The 19904-nt window shown below is 36.7% G+C and overlaps 1 protein-coding gene across 4 annotated transcripts in view; it reads right to left on the bottom strand.

Annotated features, from left to right (window-relative positions):
* Positions 1 to 19904, bottom strand: part of LOC118263101 (homeobox protein araucan) — a 94017-nt gene that overhangs the window by 12399 nt on the left and 61714 nt on the right. For all 4 annotated transcript variants that reach the window (XM_035574895.2, XM_035574908.2, XM_035574901.2 and 1 more), the window contains exon 3: positions 4522 to 4634. In XM_035574895.2, the coding sequence (XP_035430788.1) occupies positions 4522 to 4634 (113 nt within the window). The remainder of the gene's footprint in view (positions 1 to 4521; positions 4635 to 19904) is intronic.

Genomic DNA, 19904 nt, shown 5'->3' on the forward strand with positions numbered 1-19904 from the left:
TCCACTTACTCGGCGCGCCCGCCCTGTGAGAACACATGCACTCGGCTCTGAGAATGTTAATACTTTCATGGGCGGAAATACTTTGTATCTTTGTTAATTTGGGGACACCAACATAAAACCTATGGTGAGCTATGAATAATGTGCTATATTTATGCACCAAACAAATGTCTGGATTAATTTCGTGTGACATTTCCTGCATTGGTTTTATATTAGAGAAGATTAACAGCAATTTAAAACAAGGAACCACTTAAATTACAAATTCTGTGATTTCTTGTGTGTCGGCAATGAATTTTGCCATAAATTTACGTTCGTCATATACCTATTCACGTTCTTGTGAAGAGTAAATAATAAAAATAAGTAACATTTACACATGTGCGTATGACAACTGACAATAGATTATATTTTTTTGTACTGAAGCTGTAGTGAATAAATACGTTAGGTCACACGACTCCCCGCAATGGCCGGCGCAGTGTTGGGCGGGCGCTTACTACCGTTGCTACATATTTGCGCTTGCCGAGTATTCAATTCGCGGTATCGAAGGTTTACGATCTACCCGCTTGGGGGAATTGCGGCCTCTACGTGCCCACCCCCGTAAACCGTACAGCTATATACGAAAACGAATGTACATAAGTAATACCCCCTAAGGAGGGGGTGGTTTTACTCATGTTAGAATTAGGATTCGCAACTCAAGTACGAGTCGAGTAGGCCTTTTAAGAAATATTCACTTTGTTACCGTCTCGTGTACAGCTGCCAGACTAATATTTTCGATACTTAGAATAATTTAGAATAAATATTAATCATTCACTGAGAAGAAGATAATACCTACGTTTTTTTTAAATGTACTTTTTGAGTTTTTCTAGGTCGTATTTTCTTATGTTATTATACTTTTTTCTAAATCCCATTATTACATTACAATAACCCAACCGCGCCGCCTTTTGCGATTTAGCATCACGTTTGTTCTTTCTTAATTGTTAAACAGAAGTAGTTTTAAAACTAATTTAAAACTAAATAAATATTCGTAAACACTTGTGTCATGTACCATCCGACCGCAAGCCCGAACTCTAAGCCACTACTGACAGTATGAAGGCTTGTGGCCACTGAGCACTTAGACCATTAAATAAACATAGACTTAATTTACAAAAGGAAAATGCTATGAAATGGTTTGAAAATTCTGCATAAATATTTGTAATCAAACCAAATCTTCCTTGCTTGCTTTTTATCTTAGATCTTTGTGTCGGTAATTTCCTTATAATTGTACTTATTTAATACTGATGTAATTTTAATGAAATTGCTTGATACATTATAGGTGCTAAATATGAGATTACGCAATTAATAATACAATGTAGATCATGTAGATAGGCGATGTAATTTGAAATTGATCGATCATATCGCACGTAAACAGCCACAAAGGTTGATGGCGCGATCAATGGTTTTATGCAAACTTCTATAACGAGAAGACTGAATAAAGTTATTTAAATTCCAATTATAATATAATGCATGTACCTAATATGATTTTTAGAAGTGGTATTTTTCATATTAGTTGCAAAAAACCGAGTTGTTGTTTTCAGTAAACAAATTTCTAATGACTGATTGATTCGAGTATTGAGAGTTATATTTTTATCTGTATGATATAACACTAATTCGTGTCTAGTTTTTGAAATATTTATTTAATGGCTTTGGTCTCTTTGATAAAGTCAAAAATTATGAAACACAAGGATAACGAACATTTTGAAAGCGGATGCGCGAGTGTCAATCATATTGTAATTACTTAATAACGCTGACTTCCTACTGTTGAGCCGAGAAAAAAAAATATCTGATACATTTATTATTACCCTACACCTGATTGGAACGCGCTGTATGACGTATTAATTATGATCAATCCACGCACCGGTAATTGTCTTCCGATAACTTACGGTTTTTGTAGGTTTTGACAGCGACAAAATAATTAATAATTCTAGCTTTACACTGACCGACATAATGAGAAATTCTTATAAATTGCAGCTGCAGATATTACAAGACAATTATTTATTTATTTTTTGTTATATTTTCTGGCGTGCTTGTGGAGGAAAAATAAAATTATAAGTTACTTATTTAATAATTACTTTGGTAGCTTGCAATGTTATCGTTTGTAAAATGTGTTATCTGTATGTTGAAATATTAATTTGTCTCTAGTTTTGTACACGTCTTAGACAACTTGATGAATTGCAGTGATAGTGTGAATTAGACGGTAGAGTCAAACAAAATGTGTGTTAAATGCTCATAAATGTCTCTCGAGCTGCGTGTCTCGTTAACAAGCACCCTTACTTGGGTTATTTAAAAAGTAACAACCCAAATCGTTGGCACACAAATAATTCCCTCAGAGCTCCGTGCTCGGGGCGCGGTAATTTCCTGCGCATTTTGATCTCAATGGTGCGGTACAAGTGCTCCCTCGTCTCTTTTCTCTAATTTTTGTACGTTTTCTGTGCTCGAGACTTTTGTTAAAAATAGCTGAGTAATTTTTCATTTCGGCGCGCGGCGGGCGTGGCAGATTACAGGCTGTTCCAAATAATACGCCAACGGTACTTAACTCGAGAGCGCCTACATCGCGGCCAAGTTTTGTTGCTTATGTACGCTTTTCACCGTAGTTGTTTCTTTGTGAGGCTATTTATTCGGTCCGGCTAACTTATTGCGACCCCCGGAACGTTTTATGAGCCTCTTATGAAGTTTTTCTTTTGAAATGAATACATAACAATTGTGTGGACAATTTTGTCTGTGATTACACTTCAGAATAGAGCATACCAGAATTTGTTGCTTCGGAAGTTAAATTTAAAACTTAGACTATAGATCACAATGATAACGGAAACAAAATGATCATCCTATGCGTGCGTTGGAGTAGCGAACAATTGTGTTGGAACATCAGGGGCGCTATATATCACGGTGTATTTCCGTACTCGTCCCGCCACGATACCGTAACGTCGCGTCTTTTTTACGCATAAAAACTAATGTCGCCTCTAATTATTTTTAGATTATAACGCACCGCCTGCTATATATTAAGTCGAGCGCAGCCGAATTGTCAGCATAACTCCGCTTTGATGTATCATGATTTGTTTTTATTTTCAGGCAGTTTCAATGTGATTCATGGACGGATAAATTTCAAGTGCGCCGTGAAACGTATATTTAATTGATGTCTCCGTATAATACATTGTTATGACACTGTTATGACGACCGCTGCTGATATATAAAGACGAGTTTGTGTAGACGATTCGATATAAATAAAGTGAATAAGAGGCCACCCTTGTTCGTCGACTAGTCTGACGGGTTGATAAGTTTGCCGAAAACGTCAACGAAACGCGTCGTGCGATCGCGTTTCAAAGAAAAACTGTGAATTAATCAAGCACTATTGCGAATGGATGTGGCGTCATCCGTCTCTGTCAGAGGTGCTGGTGTGTACGTGTCGAAACGGGACGGCGAACAACCGGGAGTGGTTACTCGGTCATTTGTCCCTTGCGGCCGACACGCACTGCGTAGCGCACAACTGCGTGTGCGTATGCTTTTATCGGTGCACTTTCAATGTTTTAAATGAAAATAGTCTATAAGTTGTCATATTTAAATCACTTCTTTTAATAACATTATCACTAGTTAGAATGGTAAGAGAATCCCTTTCTTGGGCATTATTTCGTGGTTATAATTAGTTAAGAAACCGCCTGTCTAATTTATATGTGTACAATTTAAAAGGGCGGGGTTAGAGGACACTTATACAATGCTCTTTACAGCGTGCACGTACCTAATTATTGTTTACATTCTTAGGTACACTCATTTTACAAGCAACATATGTATTAACAATTTAATGGATATGTTTACTGTATGAGATGAAGGAACCTGTTTTCTAATTGTATGAAATGTTAACCATGCATCGGTGCCACATTATCTATATTTAACCAATCTTTGTAAATTCTTGTGACGGGCTGTAGTTACTGGCTTTTAACGAGCACGTATAAAATGTCAACAAGTTAATAATGACACGTGATTTGACAATGTGAAATGTGTAATATGAAACCACACCGGTTGTATTCACAAATCGGTCTAATAATTACCTTACACAATGACAGATCGTAATGACAAGTATTTTATGACGTTTATACGAGCAAATATTATTGGGGATAAACTAATCGAACTGCCTATAAACACGTCAACTAAACGAGAAAGCAAACGTGGGGTGTGTACAGACAATGTTTTAATTTTGCTACAAGTATGTTAATGTATTCAGTGGGGGCATTGTTTAAAACGATCACTCAGTAAAACGCGTCCGAATCCAATAACACTAAAACATGTCAGGGGTACATATGCACAGTATAACAGAATTTATTAAAGTCAAAGCGAGTCGCCAAATACAAACATGAGCCTTTCGCATTGCAATCTATTAGAGAGATAAGTCTCGATAGGGAGGTATTATGTTAATCCGGGTGCGGCGCGGCGTGGGCTTTATCTAAAGTGGCGCGGGCGCTGTGGACCTCTGGGGTCTCTTGGACCCTGGGGACTTACCCGTAGGCTGCGAGCGTGGGGTCGTAGGGGTAGTAGCCGCCTGATGGTTGAAGGCCAGCCGACGTCCACGCAGACATCTCGCCGCCGCCCTCCTTGAGCGCGTAAGGGTTACTCTGAAATACCGCACGACACAATAAATAAACTTGCCTCTGGCCAAATGGTCTCGCTGTAGAAATGTTACTACGTATATAGATACAGTTTATTTCAGTCGACACATTCCTGCGAATGTCTAAATTTTTATGTAGGTATGTACCTGTCTATGTCAGTCTGTATAATATATATAATTTACCAAAATGGAACATTGTTTGAGTACTTAATTTTTATAGAACAAAATATTTATATATAAAGTCTTATTCTTAAGATTTTCTAGCTAGAAAAAATCACGCTGTTAGTTAAAACCACATATCGTACACATTACAGGTATAACATTTTTATTATTCTTCTCAGCACCAATTACGGCAATTAGAAAAATACACCATTCGACACCATTAGTGGTGTACGTTACGAGCACTCTTCATATCCAATTATTTCAAATCCGTTAGCCATTAATACACTAGCACTCCGCATCGCTAAGCCCACATGTAAGCGGATAAATCTCGACGCTTAATACCTTTCAGTCAATCGGCCTTACAAATACGTCGGCTTGAATTTAATTAAAGTTAACTTAATAAAAGGGAATAAACTCACGAACAACAATAAAAGTCCCAAGTGTACTGGCTGACATATCACTGGCGTATTTGCATAATGTATGGAAGCAGAGGGGAAAACTATTAAGGCCTAACGCACCCTACGCGTGATAGTTGTTTAACAGTGAGGTAGTGAGCGGGGATGCTACCCTCCTTACTCAGTTATTCGCATACATTAGGAGCAACTAAATTAAAAGTGTGAACGATTCGAGCGCGCCTCGGGAGCAAGTCCCTTGTCTCACCCTAGCTGCTCTGATAATAAAATGAAGAGCATTATGATACGTATGGCACTGGTTGTGACGCGATAACTGAATAAAAAGAGCAAGCTTATTCGTCCCCCTGCTTTAAGTAAGAAAAGTGTGTGTCGTTGTTTTCCGTAATTTGTTTTCATTTTGTAACGACACAAAGACGTGTTCCTATTTTATTTCATAGCAAAATTAACTTGTTTGTGCTTAATTTTATTATTTGATGACGAAATATGTTTATAGCACCATAATTTGTTAAAATGGAATACTATCACTGATTATATTATTTTACGTAAATAGCTGCACAGCAATACTTCGATCGGTATATTGTACCAGTTAAGTTCATTTCATTGTTAACCGCAAGGACTCTAGTGCGCCGAGTACGACACCAGGGAGGCAGTTCCGGAGTGTTCGTCACCGCGTCGTCGACGTGACAGGCGCCTGATGACAAATGGCACTTTATTTACTACCGTAGGGTGAGAATGCTTCTACATCTGTTTTACTTACAGCAAACAAAGTAACGTGCAATGTTTACATTCTCTAAGCGATAATGTATGTATAGAAATACAATTTGTTGCAAAAAAAAATTGTTGATACAAATATATGAATTATATGAAGCCTTGTCAAAATTATATTTCACTGAGTTACAGTTATTTTACTCGTTATATTGGAATATAAAGTAAATTATTATTTTACTTTATACTCATAGGCGAATGCTTTTGATTCATGTTTAAAAACCGACAACTCATGGGACATTGGCAAATATTCGTTAATACGGCCGAAAAGCCCTCTAAGCGATTTCACGAGTTCGCGCTGAATCTCAAAGGAAAACTGTCAGTACTGTTGTCACGTAGGTACAGTTTAAGGTTTAAATTATATTATGTAGCCTTTGCCCTGCAGTGGGACGACCATGGCTGAAAATAAATAAATAAAATAAAATATGTAGACTCTTGGGTTATGTTACAAATACCCTTAGACCTGCTTAGATAAAGTCTAGTAGTATGTAACCCTACGTAGCCCTGCGTAGAGGTCGCGTAGCCCTGAGTAGAGGTCACGTAGCCGTACGTAGCCCTGGGTAGAAGCCGCGTAGCCCTACTTAGAGGTCGCTAAGTCTTATGTAGACCTACATAGAAGCCTCGTAGCCGCGCGTAGAGGTCGCTAAGTCTTATGTAGACCTACATAGAAGCCTCGTAGCCGCGCGTAGAGGTCGCGTAGTCATGCGCAGCCCACGTAGACAGAGTCTACTAGTGGATAGCCCTACGTAGCCATACGTAGATCTGTGCAGAGGTCTCGTTACGCTAATCGCGTAGTGGTATACGCAGGTGCGTAGACGTGACTTAGTCGTAATAAATTATACCTGCAAAACGCGTAGATCTACTTAGAAGTGGCTCAGATCGGCCTGTGATTGTGTCCATTCCAGTTCAATTTAATATTTAAAAAGTTTCAACACACCTGAAATATCTTCATGAAGACAATTTTGGATATCTTTTAAGATCTTAGATTTGGTTCATGCAAATTCCGATTGTCTTTATGCTCAGTAAGTTAATATGTTTGACAGTTTATTTTATAATAGAATAGTGTATTTTTGTTAGCGTAGTAAAATGCAACAGGCTGTATTTAAAACATATAAAAAAGAGCACTATTCACTATACGAGCACCTATTCATATTAACATATTTTTTCTGAAGACGAAATTAAATCTCGAGCCGCACTAATACAAAAATAATGATCATGTTAAACCCGTAATAAAATTTAAAAAGCCTGTCATAAAACTTAAAAATGTATAAAGTACACGTAGATAAGCAAAATGATATACGCGACTATTACATAGGCAATAAAAACTTACACAAGCAATTATATAGGGAGAGTGAGAGAAAAAAATTATAAATAAAAACTACCTCGAACCATACCTTATTAGAATGGTAACGAGTATTTGTGAGATAATAGCATAATTATTGTTCAAGACTCAAGTTAAATAATTATACTAAGTAAACAGCTCGTTTGTTCATTGCTCAGACAAATTGTTCAGCTTAGTTACCTGTTTGCATTAGTAATTATTGTCATTGATGACGTCACTCGATTTATGTTCGACACGACAGTACTGACTTACAAATCCTTATTGCATGTTGGATGTCACGTTTCTCGTTAACGTCACACTCGGATCGTGTCGAGACAAAGAGATGTATTGAATTTGGCTGTTTGGAAATATGATATAGGTGTGGTTGTGTGCGAATATCATGTTCACACCATCTAAAAGTGTAATCACTTATCGTTTTGTATAAAAATATTTTTAATAATAAATAGTTATTTTAACTAGGAACATGTCACGTAATTTTATTTTCAATATTACTCTCTTACTTTAAAAAGTTGACATTGCAGATCGGGCACAACAATTTTTAATCAGGAATAAAAGTATTCTAACCACACAGGTATTTTAACCTGTGAATATTTGATATTCCTTATAATACATGCTCTACCTATTTGGGGAACACAGACGTACCTAATGAAGACATTCATGTCGTATTAAAGAAAAACGAATATTAAAGAACGTTTTATCATTGTACATTTGTAATTAGAAATTTGATTTGATGAAAGAACTGGGTCTTCATGTATGCAAAATACAATAACTTGTTGCTCATCTCGTTAATATAGTGCATCGAATTTAGTAATCCCCCCCTGGTAGCTCGGGTACCAACCAAGTGGAGACTCGATCATCAAAATCGAGTAATTGCTGTGCTTGTAGGACAGTACCGAATCCATGGAACAATACCGGTAAGCGGATATGTTAGGCACACGGTTGGATTTGAATGGCTCGGTGTCACGCTATATTCACATAGAAAAGCATGCATCATATGCACATAGTTAATTTACACATGATCTTAACGAACATTTTAATTGAAATATATCGATTTTTGTCCTGTATGATCAAGAGTAGTACTTATAAATTATTACCGTTAATCTGAATTTCATATTATTATCTTTAAATAGAATTTATTAATAAAATTGATTAAAACACTGGGCAATCTAGTCTCAAAACATTAATTGAACGTAAAAAAAACACATAAATTAAACGAGAACATACTGGTTAGAAGGTACGTGGCAGGTTTTATTTATTGGCACTAAAATAACATATTAATGCCCCGGTCTCTATTAAGTACATTCGATCATGCCATCTCTTTCATGGCTCTGAGAGGAGGGTACTTAAAATTGAAACAGAGAACTGCTCATAAGCAATCGTTTTCAATACGCATCCGCAGTACTCTAGAAACTACGTTTTTTTCTGGTTTGCGGTCCACATGCACTGCATTTTATACCGCAATTTCCGTCATTTTTCACAAGTAATCTACAAAGAGTACTTTGCCTGCCAGGGAAAAGCAAGCGTGATGATCACACATTGTTAAATATTTATTTAACATTTAAAGATGTGTTTCAATTGCTTCTTTTAATTAAAATCAAAAATTTTGGCAAGTTACTGGATGAATGCATATTAAATATGTGCATAAGAAAAAAATGTATACTCACAGATAGTCAACTAAACTTGTCACCTAGATACTTGTATATGTAGGTATATTTATATGTAAGACTGTTGAGTCTTGGCTATAAGTTTTTGGCACAACACTAATTGAAATAACATTAAAAGAAACTTATGTTTTCACTCAAGGTGATGTTCTAATTAATTGTATATCTGTTTGATATATATTTTTAATTTGAACATTAATTATTGTATATTGCATTGAACATTGTTGTCGGTACAAGATCAGCACTGATACCCTAATTGAATTCTATAATTATAATTGGCAATACACGTTCAATCGTTTATCGATCTCCGATTGCTAGTAGTGACAATGATGCCTCGATTTACCCTGTGTGTTTCCGAGAATTTTGATTTGTACTGATAATATTTAAGTATTTGATTCAGTATCTATGTGCAGTGTAAGGTAACGAAGCAGATCGTAATCTTCCATCATGGCTATCGTAGCAATTAAGCAAATTAAGTGTTTTTAAAAAGCTCATCACGTTGTATATTTATTAAATAATGTATTAACTACAAGCAAATTCATAAAATTTCGGTTATAATATCATTAATAGAGGAATTACTAAAAATAATAACATGTTTATGTAAAATACAAAAGAGCAATACATCTAATAAAATCATTAAAATATACTGTAAATAGAGCAAGTTTAAAAAATATTCTTGAATATTATCAATAAAAAGGTAATTGTAAAAATAAAAATACGTCCAAAATTCAGTAGGTATCTACATTTGACAAGATTCGATCCCTGAAACCACTGGGGAGAGTCGAGGAGTCACCGAACAACTGTGAATGATTACCGTGTCATTAATATCTATCATTGTATAAGTAAACATTACACTTTTTCGACGTTCCCCACCAAATAAGCCAGTGACAAATTCGCGACCGCAACTCTTTTGTGGGACTGTGATAAAAATTGCTTCTTGTCCTGCCAGTGATAGGGCAGCGTGGTTCCCTCAAAGGTCGGGGCTCGCTAACTATGAGTGATGATTGTCTCGCCCCCGACATTAGCGGCGAGACTAGAGAACGCACGTGCCTGCCCAAACATTAATGATTATGCTATTATTACTTACGACTATGCATATCCGACCTCGTGTTAGGGATTTATGTACATTTTTGTTTGTAATTGACAAGGGAGTGGTGTAGGATTTAAGGACGTTGCCATTTTTATGCACAGCTATTATTTATGATGAGACAAGAGTATTTTCGTTAAATATATGGGCCATTTAAGGTATTTTAACATAAAACTAGTTTTTGTAATCTGCGAGCTCCATACTATTCAGCTGCTCTAGTGCATAGAGATCGAATGAATAATATTAAATACTTTTCACTTAACACTATTCAATTCTGTAGGTATTGCACTTGACACAGAAATAAAAAGTGATATAAGTATCAGTTTACAAATCTGCAACGTGTTTATTTTTACTGGGGTGATAAAACTCATTTATTAACTCTCGAAAAATCTTATCCGCACCAATTCATCCCCCTTTTCCGTAAGACTGGGTCTAACAACATTTTAATCAATTCTCCACAGACTCCGCGAGTCAGCGCGCCAGATAGACTCATTACACCAACCCCAAATAAATATAAACAGTAGCGAAAAGGGGCCGGCCCCACTATTAACGTTATTCACACGCGCCGCTAGATCCATAAATAAGAGCCAACTACGACCACGACCCTAGAAACAAAAAAGACAAAGTTCACGTTCGACTGATCAGTGTGGTTCATAAATAAGGCTCGTTTATTTCATTGCATTAAACTGGTGATAAGTTATTTGACGGTTCATAAATTCGTACCCCATCGGTGGTTGGAGCCGCCTATTGAGCTAGCGCGCGTCCCAGCGCCGCCCGAGGCGCCGCGCCGACCCGCCGCCTTGCCAAATCGACGACACTCCATCATACCGCGACTCAGCTTTCTGGCTACTGTGCGCCAGTTAAAGGCATGATTTTACTTGGGTATCATGTATGGCGATAACATTTTCTGCATCATAAACCGTAGTATAATACGTCTTGCACCAAGAAAAGTACGTGTGTCTAAGCAAAATATAAAGCAAGCTTACGTATCGGTAAACATTTCAATATATCATCGATGGTTTAATACATTGAGTCCTTCAGCCGCAACTACAAAAAAGAAATAAAATTATTCATGCTATAAAATAATACCGGTAGGAAACACTACTAGCAGAATCTAAAAGTGAATTGTAGCGAGTGGAAAAAAGAATGACTCTAAGTGGATAAAGAGCGAATACAAACGAAAAAGTCATTTCATGGCGCACGGCAGTGACGCAACGGCGCGCGGTATTCCACTGTGAGCCGTGGCCGAGCGAGTTAAGGGCTGTATTTGTAAGTCGCGCAGACAACGTGGCTAACTTCAATAAAGCTTTCCCCCAAATAAGCCATAAAACGAGCGGCGACGGGCGCGGGCGTTTTAGGTACGTTCCCGTTCCAATTATTTGTTTGTGGAGGCACAATAATTTTATTTTACGTTTTATTTAACATTTATTTCGTTACGGCAATTTCACGGGTATCAAAGAATTGCTAGATTGTGATTTAAACGAAATTGGTTATTTTCCACTTCGAGAACTGAAAGTTATTTCTTTTGGTATCGAGTTAATATTATTTTATTATGCATGATATTGTGTTCTTAATCAGTAACAATTCTTTTTACAACACTTTATTATTGAAAATTGAGCGAACACTCGTAATTTGAAATTGAGTTGTACACCGTTATTAAAACCTCATCGGTTGAGGTTCACAAAATTATAAAACGAGCTTTTGCCAGTCACAATCCGGTTAGTATACTTTCTTGTTATTTGCATTTGCTAGTTTCTCATGCTGCGGTCTAATTAGGGCAAAATCTATTGATGTTTTACATTATTCAACCCGCATTCCTAGATGCAGTCCAAAGAATTGAACAATTCCGCTTGAAAACCGAACCCATAAATAAATAAACAATAAACCGGGATTAAACAAGTCAATTGGAGCTCAGACACAGACAATGTGCGGTCACGTTTAACTGCCGAACCCGACGGTAACCGATCGCGGCCGGCGTAATTCAATGATCGTAAACGCTCGCAATGATATCAATTAGACGGGGCCCCGAGACCGATAAAGCTCCACTTTAATTAGGAGAACAAACAACAGACGGTTCTTAATGAGCCGTGCGCGTGTGGAGGGCGAGAGAGGTAATTAGGTCGGGGGAGACTCGGCGCGGAGCCGCCGAGGGCGATCAATTATTGAGCCTCCGTGATTGATTCGGGCACGCTGGAGCAGCCGCGGCCGCCGCGGTCCACCGCGCACTCACCCACCTCCGAGCGACATCTTACTCTAAATCCCTGTTTCCCTCAACTCTTAACTCCTCCAAAACTGTCTTCATTGTGGCTTTTGTTTGAACCGCTAACATGACACCAAAATTATGCTCGCTAACAATTCACCACGTAATGTTTTCCCATTATATATTCCACATTTCAAATTAAAACTTTAAATAAGTAATTTATTGAGAACAGAGAAATCATTAAATTACCATGGGCCACGCAGCATAACAGTTTATAAGAATTTCCGGACCCCGAGTTTATCGTATTTATCTGATGTCTTGCTAATAGCCGTCATTGAAGGGTGCAACGCAGCTGTAAAGGACCGACTCTACGTATAAATTACTAATAAAATAAGGACATTAAAAACCATTTAGAGCAATAACTATTATACACTGAATATAGCTATAAATAAATTGAATAAATTATATGTATTATTTTGATACAGGAATGAATGTTAGAGGTGTCAGCATTAATGGTTGACTCGGGGAGGTCGGGGAGGAGAGGACAATGCGCCCCCGGGGCGCTTTTGTTGTCGTGGATTCCCTGCCCGTGACATCTGTCCGAAGCGCTACAATAACTCGCAAAAAACTCACTCCAAATTTACCAACTGTAAAGCGTTTCTCTGCGATTATTTTCCGCTGAATATACAATGTACCTATCGTAGAGTTGGCTTGCACGCCGAGATGTCTTCATTGAGCCATTGTTGTCAGTGACGTATCATTTATTCCGGTTTGAATTAGATTCACCCTACTTCGGTGGTCCTAAATCGATCAAAAGTAGGATACACTATGATGTCACAATATTATAAATGGCGTAAAATTTTGCCTTTTCTATTATCGTTAATTTTTTGTGCAAATTTATTACAAAAGAAATGAAGTGTCAGCAATGTTTGGTTGAAATACGTGATAATAGTATTACGCGGAGTAGCTCTCTTAAAAAAAATAAAATTCTAGAAATAATAATTATATAGGTATGCTAATCTTTTCTGACGTCTGGTGTAAACCAGTTGAAATAGGTATTGTTCAAGTAGTATCCAAATTACCATATTATGTTCTAAGATCTATATTTTACTTAAACACCATGTATAATTTGCTTTTATAAACTTTCTTATTATGCAAATTACTTTGAAAACACGAAACCACGGAATCCTAAAACAAACTTTAAATTAAATAATAACGTAGTTAAAAGCTATCTCAAGTTTAATCGACACCTTGTTTTTTATTCGACTAATGCTTATAACGCGTTGGGCGAGGCAAGCGGCGCGGACAAAAATTACGCTTGGATCACGATTTTTTTTACTTCCGGCCGAGATAACGGTCGAAATAAGCACCTTTATATTGTTAAGTGGTCACAGATCGCTTAGTAAACGGCACATACAATATAATTGTTTATTTTCTGGCTAATCCCAACCCTCCTTGAATTTTCGTATAGCTTTCAATTATCGCGCATTAGCCCGTTTCCTTGGGTCAAACACTGGTCAAACTTTTCGCTTGAGATTAATCGCGAATGCCTTCATACGGAACGATCATAATATCCTCCAGTTCCGGCGCTAACAAAGGGATGTAACAAATTTCCTGTGCCGTTCAAGATTGCTGACTAACGTCTGCTACACGTAGGTACGCAAACCGAAAATGATCGCCGAATGAAATATGCATCAACACACACGGACATCGGTCACGATAGTGCTGTTCGAGGTGTATTCAAACAATAGTAAATGCATTTAGCTCGACCATTGTGTGATTTATAGCGAAAGCGTGTAGGTAATTTATAAGAGTGGCACGAGAGTGGACGTAGGGCGCCGGTCGCCGCGGGACGCCGGGAAATCGGGGAAAATCCGAAGATTTATTAGCGGTAGAGCCGCAGCGTGGCTGACCGCGCGACCGCGCGCTCGCTCTGTTTGACCAGTCATTAAAGTCGGCAAGTAAACGCTTAGTGCGAAGATGAGTATATTTGCGGAGCAATTAACGCGTTTGAGGTGAGACGAGGGTTGCGGGGTTGGTTAACGGTCATTGTTTGTGAATTATTTTAAACGGCTTAATGGGTACGGACTGATTTGTCACAGATATCGATTCATATTTGAATATTATGTATTTCGGTATTGCGACCATCTTTAGTCTGCACGGTATCGTTAAAACGCTTATGTGTCTGCTAGATAAGGCGGCTGATACAGAAGGTGTATCTACGTCAGGCTATCGCAGTGTAAACATGCGCGGTGTCAATCACTGCTAGGCGGCGCTTTACAACATTTTATCGGTTGTCACATAGGTAATCTAAGTATAACGCATTTATGTCAAATCGCCGATGTACCTATTGATAAGCCCACCCACGTTTCACCGGCTCTCTATTGCATCATTAAAGCAATGGTGGTTGATATTATGTACTGTAACACTTAAACAGACACGTTGTCATTACGAATACAAAAAATAACATATGTTACTTATCGCGCCTGCATGAATATGTTGCTGATATTTACAGGTGAAGAAAATTTTAAAATTTCTAATTTGCTCGTAGAACATGTTGGTGCAGTTATTAAAGTTGACACTAACTTTTTTGCAGATAATTTATGAGGCTACGGCTATTCATGACTAACAATTTTTTTTGTAGTCGGGTGCATATTGCAAACTTAATGGTTGTTGTGTTAAACTATATTATGGTACTTAGCTGGCGCGGCAAACTTTGTACCGCCAAACATTCAAACATTTTGTTGTGCAAGCGTTCATATCATCAGGTGGGCTGTGTTTACGCTTGCCAAAGTCGTGGTATAAAAAAAAACTCACCTTTTAAACCTTCCCCGGACTTCCACAAATAATTCATAACCAAAATTCGCCAAATCGATCCAGGCGTTCTTGAGTTTTGGACAGACTAACAGACCGCAATTGATTTTTATAAACAGACATATAAATTATAAAGTTAATACTATTCTATATTGCTTCTTTACATACCTATATAGTCTTGTATACAAAATACCAAAAGTATATAATAAAATCTTGGCCAAGTTTTATAAGCTAGATAACACAGTTCGTATTTTAGATACTGAAAATAAATAAAATTACCTACAGGTACATTATGTATTATAAAGGTTATCGTGTTTTACCGGTACGATGGTATTTCACGAACTAGTCTTTTTTTTAATTATTATAATTATATTGTTACACCTGCTTCTACTTATAAGTATTTATCATTGATTTATTAGACCACGAAATGATAAAAACAATAAACAAGAAAGTAAAACTTAATATGATAATACGAATGTATACTGCTCTTCTATCAAAATAAAACAGCCATTATGCTATAGGTATATTATCTATCTAGGTACACCGCCCAATCTAAAGATAGCTTATCCATTTACAGAATACTCCTACTTGTGTATAGATTGACGCACACATGTTTACATCATCACACATGTATGGATATAGAAGTTCAAATTATTTCGAGCCTTATTGCAGCGAGTGTATAGTTTAATTTTATTTTGGCTGTTATCGACTACTCTTTTCCCGCTGAAGCTAATTAAAAAGAAAATAAAATGAAGTGTGGTCATTACTCAGAAGCAAGGTCGCTTGTGACTAATTAATTGGCGAAAGAGTAATGGTGGTAATAGACGTCGACTAAGATATTTATGATATGCCTAAACTGGGTATTTACCTGTACCTAATACTATGAAATACCTAGATGTTAAAAACAAATTAAATTTTAGAATAGACAAATTCAGTGTGATTAAATCGGCAATTGAGTTTTTAGAGTTTAAAGCGATTAGTCCACGCATCTTTCTCAATCAGTCAGTCAGAAAACCATGTCTGTCATCATTAATTTAAAAAAAAACGGAAATGTTAAGATGTGGGGACTAAGATGGTTTGGGGCTGTCTTTTTTACATTATGAAGTATCAATCCTAATCCTTTTTTATTTTCAAATTATGTCTGCTCACTGATCGAATTAACACCAAGCTAGTCAAGCACGAGGCATCGTATCTGATTCTCAGATCGGCCAAATCACTATTAGTTTTATAGATGTCGAAGCCTTCAGTGCCGCACAAAGTTTATTTTCCCTATCACATCAAATCGAGATTAGATTCATTAAAAAAGTAATATCGTAGCATTCAACGGTCATGTTTTCTCTAATGCAGATCAACGTGAAAACGAAACTCTTCAGAATGATCACCCGCATTTGGATTAAGTGGCCATTTCCAGGCACGTTTTATTGTTCCACGTCATTCGACATCCACTAATTCTTAGGAAATGCTAGTTGAGACCATGTTAACCAAACCCTAAACTTGATGAAAACTTGATTTATAGACCTCGTTTACCAAGAAGGTAGTAACTATTAAAGTCCTTTATGTTCAAACGTAAGTACATAGTACGTACCTGCAAACTCGTCGATATTCTTAGGTATTTATAATTATCACTAACAATTTACATGATGCTATTATTCGTCCTAAATCATCGAACTATGGCATCACGCCAAGTTAGACTAGTTAGTAACAAATAGTAAACAATCCAAGTATTGAAAATGAATTATGTCTACGAGATAAATTTTCATCTGAAAATGAAAAGCGTGCATAAAACGAGCAGAAGGAAGTATTAAAAGCCGGATCACTTGTTGCTTAGAGCTGGTGTGCCTAAATTGTTTTGCAGTTGTTGGTGACACGTGTAATATTAGTGAGGTGACATAATTTGCTCATTCAGCATGCTTCTATAAATGCACAAACGTAGTCGCTCCTATGTATAAATAAGTTCATACAAAGTTCTTTATATCAATTTGGTCTAGCGTATGTAAAGAATTCATCTAGTGTTTTTTTCGAAAGCCGTAAAGTCAAGTTCTTACAGAATTCAGTTACTGTTAATTGATTAGAAGTTAAATGAACTTGAAGTGTTTGGTTGCGATTACAATCAGTTAATTTAATATTGCGCTAGTATTTTATGCTACAGTTTTACAGTTGAAATATTGACAGGTGATCTGTATTTTTTCTGCTTTATAATCATCAACTATTGAACATTAATATACATACATATTACCTACCCTTACGAGTCGCATTCTGATATGTGATATTTTTTTTCTTTACATTATGTAGCGTTGGTGATCGAATTCATTTTCTTAATTTGCATACATATAGGTCCAGAACGCAAATTTACGAGGGATGTAAACTGTGGATTCAAGTTAAATTAAGCAGCTGCCTTTATGCATTTATTTCATCTCCGGAGTTCAAATAATTCAAATAAAACGAGTACCTACGGGATACAAATTTAAAAGTAACTAATAACATCTGCTCATTAAACTGGCCCAGTAGAGCAGATTCCAATCTTTTGTACCAAATAAAATGAACAAACTCACAATAAAAACATCAAGTTGATACATAAAATAAATATATGCCAAAATTCGTTTATTTGCCCAAACACAATTTAGGTTAGTTTGCCATAAAGTATAGATGCAAAACTATGTGTTAGTTTTAACAGCTCACAATAAAATGACTATTGTACCCACAACAAAACAACCTCTACCTACCCTACCGGAAAATAACAGGAGTGATGGTATATTAAGGCATTATAAACAATATTAACCCTCTCAAACAAAATTGACTGGTTACCCAACTAATTAATTTCATAAATGAAGCGTTTATCTGCTTTTAAAAAGAAATTATGATTGATGGTAAGCTGTATAGCCAAGTGTCTTCTCTTGTGTGCATAAATGTGACTTAATTGCACTTCGATACCAGCAAGCTAACTCACGAACAAAAAAGATGACATTATCAAAACTTCATCGTCCATTGTTGCTCGTGATACACATTTGATAATTAAGTCGAAATTTAATCTGCAGTGATTAATGAACAAAGCGAGCACTACAGGCAGACCACCCACGGGGAGGAGACGGCTTAATAAGACCCTCATTAACACCTTAATGGCTATTCTCAATTCGCCTGATTTCTCTTGACTTTTATTTATTTTTTCCTTCTCAGTCCAACGCGGTCTCTACGCATCTTATATCCCGCTTGGGTACCCTCCTTTAATTGAATTTCTGCTCCCTTTTTCTAAAACTTATTCTCTTTGACTTAAGATTAGTGATGTATTTAAATTGGCATTTTGTTACGTTTTTATAATCGAGTTAGGCTAAGGTGCGTCTCAGCGCTTTGTGTTTCTTCTTGTTATCCCGTCTGGTTTAATTTGATTGTTGTAATAAACAGCTAAGAACTAAGGCGTGAATATTTAATGCATTTGTCATTGATGTAAGAGATATGACACGGTTTACTCGGTCGGCGCTCGTTAATTTGGGATGTCGCGTCATATGTCTATCAGTGGGCTATAATGCTGTATGGTAGAAGGGTTCGTCTGAGGTTTCCGTTTGCAATAAACGAGTGATAAACGTATATATGTAGCAGGACACATGCTGCTGCACATGCTTTCGAACAACTGACGAGAGATTTTATTGCTCGCCTTCACGATTCGCCATCAGTTTCTTAAATATTAATTAACATTTTTATCACGCTTTATGAAGTATTTATGCTCGTATCTTCAAAGGAAGAGTATTCCTTTTATTGTGCATTCATAAAAATTAATAGCACGGCGTTCGTAGCTTATAATATCTACATCATAAATGTCTATTTGCAATAAAAAACATGGTTGTCAAAATATTCAGTTATTATTAAATTATTATATTTCGTTAACAGCAGATTGATTTTAAATATTTAGCCGCTTATCTCAGTTTCTAGCAGGTTCAAAGGGTGTTATTTTATGTAAATTTTTTAATTTTAATAAACTAAATGTGTCACAATATTTAATTATTAAAAATCGAGTTATTTTATCCGTTGTAGTCAGGAATTAAATTTTATTATATCTATTGCCGGACGCCAGATACGTAGCAGTATATTGAAAAAAAGCAAAATCTATATACAAATAATCCTTAAAATTGTTATTTTTATTTGTATAACAGTTAAGAAAATCATAATAAAGAGTTAATCGATGTAATTCAGAGCAGTTACACAAATAAAACCCCTTTTATTGATTATCAAACGCATACAATAGATGGCGCTGCTCGTATTGTAAGTCGCAAGTCGAACAGACGCCGCCACCGGAGTTGCTCGTGTACAAAAATGGCAGTTGAATATTTTCCCCCGCAACGGTTTTATGGAGGGCCAAACGATACTACGCCCTGTTTGTTCGCCTTACGGCTCTATTTGGTGTGGAGGTAAGTGAAGACTTACATAGCCAGAAACAGACACAAGTGTATTTGCGGTGGAGCGTCGTCATTGTTCGCTAAATCGTCGCTTGCACGGAACCGGCCGGGCTTGTCGTGAGTTAGGTATGAACAGGGACACACAATGACAGTATACATACATTTAAACACCTGTTATTAAACATGCAGGGTCACAGAGCGTACCTACGTACCAGCTTCGTTAAATAAATGACTGATAGAGATCTCACTACCGTTGGTTTAGGATGCATCCACAATTACCAACAAACAACAAGGTTTGTTAAAACCTACCATATTCTAATATGTATTATAATTATGAGTTGAATGAACTTCATCTTTTTGTTGGCCCGAAAAAAAACTGAAAATTGTATTAGGTATAATATATTTGAAGAAATAATATAATTTTAGTGTACTGAGGGCTGATTGT

Source organism: Spodoptera frugiperda, chromosome 25 (assembly GCF_023101765.2).
Source record: "Spodoptera frugiperda isolate SF20-4 chromosome 25, AGI-APGP_CSIRO_Sfru_2.0, whole genome shotgun sequence".
NCBI lineage: Eukaryota > Metazoa > Arthropoda > Insecta > Lepidoptera > Noctuidae > Spodoptera > Spodoptera frugiperda.